The following is a 2,164-nucleotide window of genomic DNA, read 5'->3' on the forward strand; positions in this document are numbered from 1 at the left end:
CTAACCCCCCCCCCCCCCCCCCCCCCCCCCCCTCCTCTTTCTTCAGAATACTTGCATGCTAGTTCAAGTGATAGTCCATGAGCAATGACATCATTTGTGGTGTCCTACGTCTATGGTTCAAACCCCACCTCCCCCTCCCCACAATCTACCTATCTCAAAAGAATACTTGCATACTCAGCTCTTTGTATGCCTAGTTTTTATATCATTTAGGTTGTACATACTTTTACGGACATTTAGAATGGGATATCTATGTGAGAATTTTGGTTGTCTCCTACTTAAAAAGCAGCCTGATTGGTGTTCTTTAGATGTGTGTTGTGACCCTGATTTTTTAGATAGTATCATGTGTGTTTGTCTCACCATAGGATAGGCAATTGTGAACACATAGGCTATTGTGTATCTTTTTTTTTTTCTTCCTTTGGCTTACGATTTGTTTTACTTTTACCATCATCTGACCATTCTTAAGAGATCAGATTCCTTGCTCAAAATTGAAGAGTCATCTTTGAATTTTTTTTCATCCACATAATGTTGAATGGAAAATCAAATATATAGTGATGTTACAACTTGTTACAAATTAATGCTCTGTTTGTTTCATTGAAAAATATTTTATGAAAAATATTTTTAGCATTTTGCTATGTTTGTCTCATTAAAATTTGATCAAACCTGAAAATGTTTTCTGTTGTTGACTATAAAATCCTTTGTAAAAGGTTGTAAACCGTTTTACCTTAAAAACTTAGTAAAACATTTTACAAAAACACACAGTACCTATCCCTCCATCTTGTGGCTAGGTCGTTGTTTTGGTAGGCTAGGCTGTTGGACCATTGGCTCCAGCCACTGGATTGGCGGGCTACTGCAATCAGACCATTGGTTTTGGTGGCTTATGCACTGTAAATGTTCTCAATGACAACATTTTACAGCAAAACAAATGGGGCGTCAACTACATAAATGCTTACAACTTATGTGCTAACTCTCAAAGACAATATAAATAAAAAGTAATTCAAAAATTCACTTTGTTGTGTTTTTTCATGTGACATTGACCACATTCATTGTCACATAAGTTTAACCTCTTTGTGGTAGAATGGATAGTAGTTTTAGCATATTCAAAATCAAATTGGTGTCTTTTTGAATTCTAATGAATCCATATATATTATTATACACTCATACCAATTGCTTTGAAAAGACTCATTCAATTCATTCCAAAGGATGTGTAGAAGAGATGGAATAGATTTCAATTCCATGGTGGTTTCCACAAATTGGTCTAAATTATTTTATAAGTTATTGATACAATTCCTCCAACTCTCTTTATGATTAACAGGTGAATTATGTTAAGATTGTTCCGGAATTTCCTAGAACGGCTTCTAACAAGTTACTGAGAAGGGTTCTGAGAGACCAAATGAAGCATGAGCTCTCAACTTGGAGTAAAATTTAAAGTTAACATCATCAATTTCGTCATGCATAAAAATATCAATAAGTTCATTCATGTTAGGTGAATTTTGAGAATGGAGATGGTTGAATTAGTGAAACATGTAAATAGAATACGAAATGGTTGAGAGATATGTTACATGTTGATGGAAATCTGCGGTTAAATTTGACTATAGGCATATTGCCCTATAAAGTGTGACTAGAATATAGTCATTGTTTGTAGAGCAGCAGATGTGTTAGGTGCAAGCTGTTCACTGAATGGTCTACACTGGAATTTGAGAAATGCATTCGTGTTCATTTGGAAACAGCTTATTTAATTTTATATTGAAATTTTTTTGCCGAAAGTATACTACTTTGAAAAAGTTTAAAAATAAAATGTGATTTTCCCTTTATTTTATTTTAATAATCAAACATAATGTTTTTTTTTAATAATAATAGTTACTATGTGGCTCACTATTTTGTTTTTTTGTTTTTTTTGAGAATATTAAGTATTTTTAACACACACATGGGGATAGGGGATAATGTTTTTTTAAAGAAATTCCAGTAGTGTATATCTAAAAGGGTGTAACTCTTGATATACAACACATACTTTAAACCTCTTTTACTCGTACTCATTTTTCAATGTGGGATTAACCCACTATTTTTTTTTTTTTTGAAAATACTAAATATTTTTAACACATGGAGAAAGGGAAGAAAGTATTTTTTTTTTTTTTTTTTTTTAAACTTGGACATATACGCATTCCAA

The 2,164-nt window shown here is 32.6% G+C and overlaps 1 protein-coding gene across 1 annotated transcript in view; it reads left to right on the forward strand.

Annotated features, from left to right (window-relative positions):
* The window catches only part of LOC111991062 (probable CoA ligase CCL12), an 11,207-nt gene extending 9,483 nt beyond the window's left edge, over positions 1-1,724 (forward strand). Inside the window, exon 13 of the mRNA XM_065778867.1 lies at positions 1,313-1,724. Coding sequence (XP_065634939.1) covers positions 1,313-1,426 — 114 coding nt within the window. The 3' untranslated portion in view covers positions 1,427-1,724. The remainder of the gene's footprint in view (positions 1-1,312) is intronic.
* The last annotated feature ends 440 nt before the right edge of the window (positions 1,725-2,164 follow it).

This window comes from Quercus suber, unplaced genomic scaffold (genome assembly GCF_002906115.3).
Source record: "Quercus suber isolate HL8 unplaced genomic scaffold, Cork oak 2.0 scaffold_192, whole genome shotgun sequence".
NCBI classification, from domain to species: domain Eukaryota; kingdom Viridiplantae; phylum Streptophyta; class Magnoliopsida; order Fagales; family Fagaceae; genus Quercus; species Quercus suber.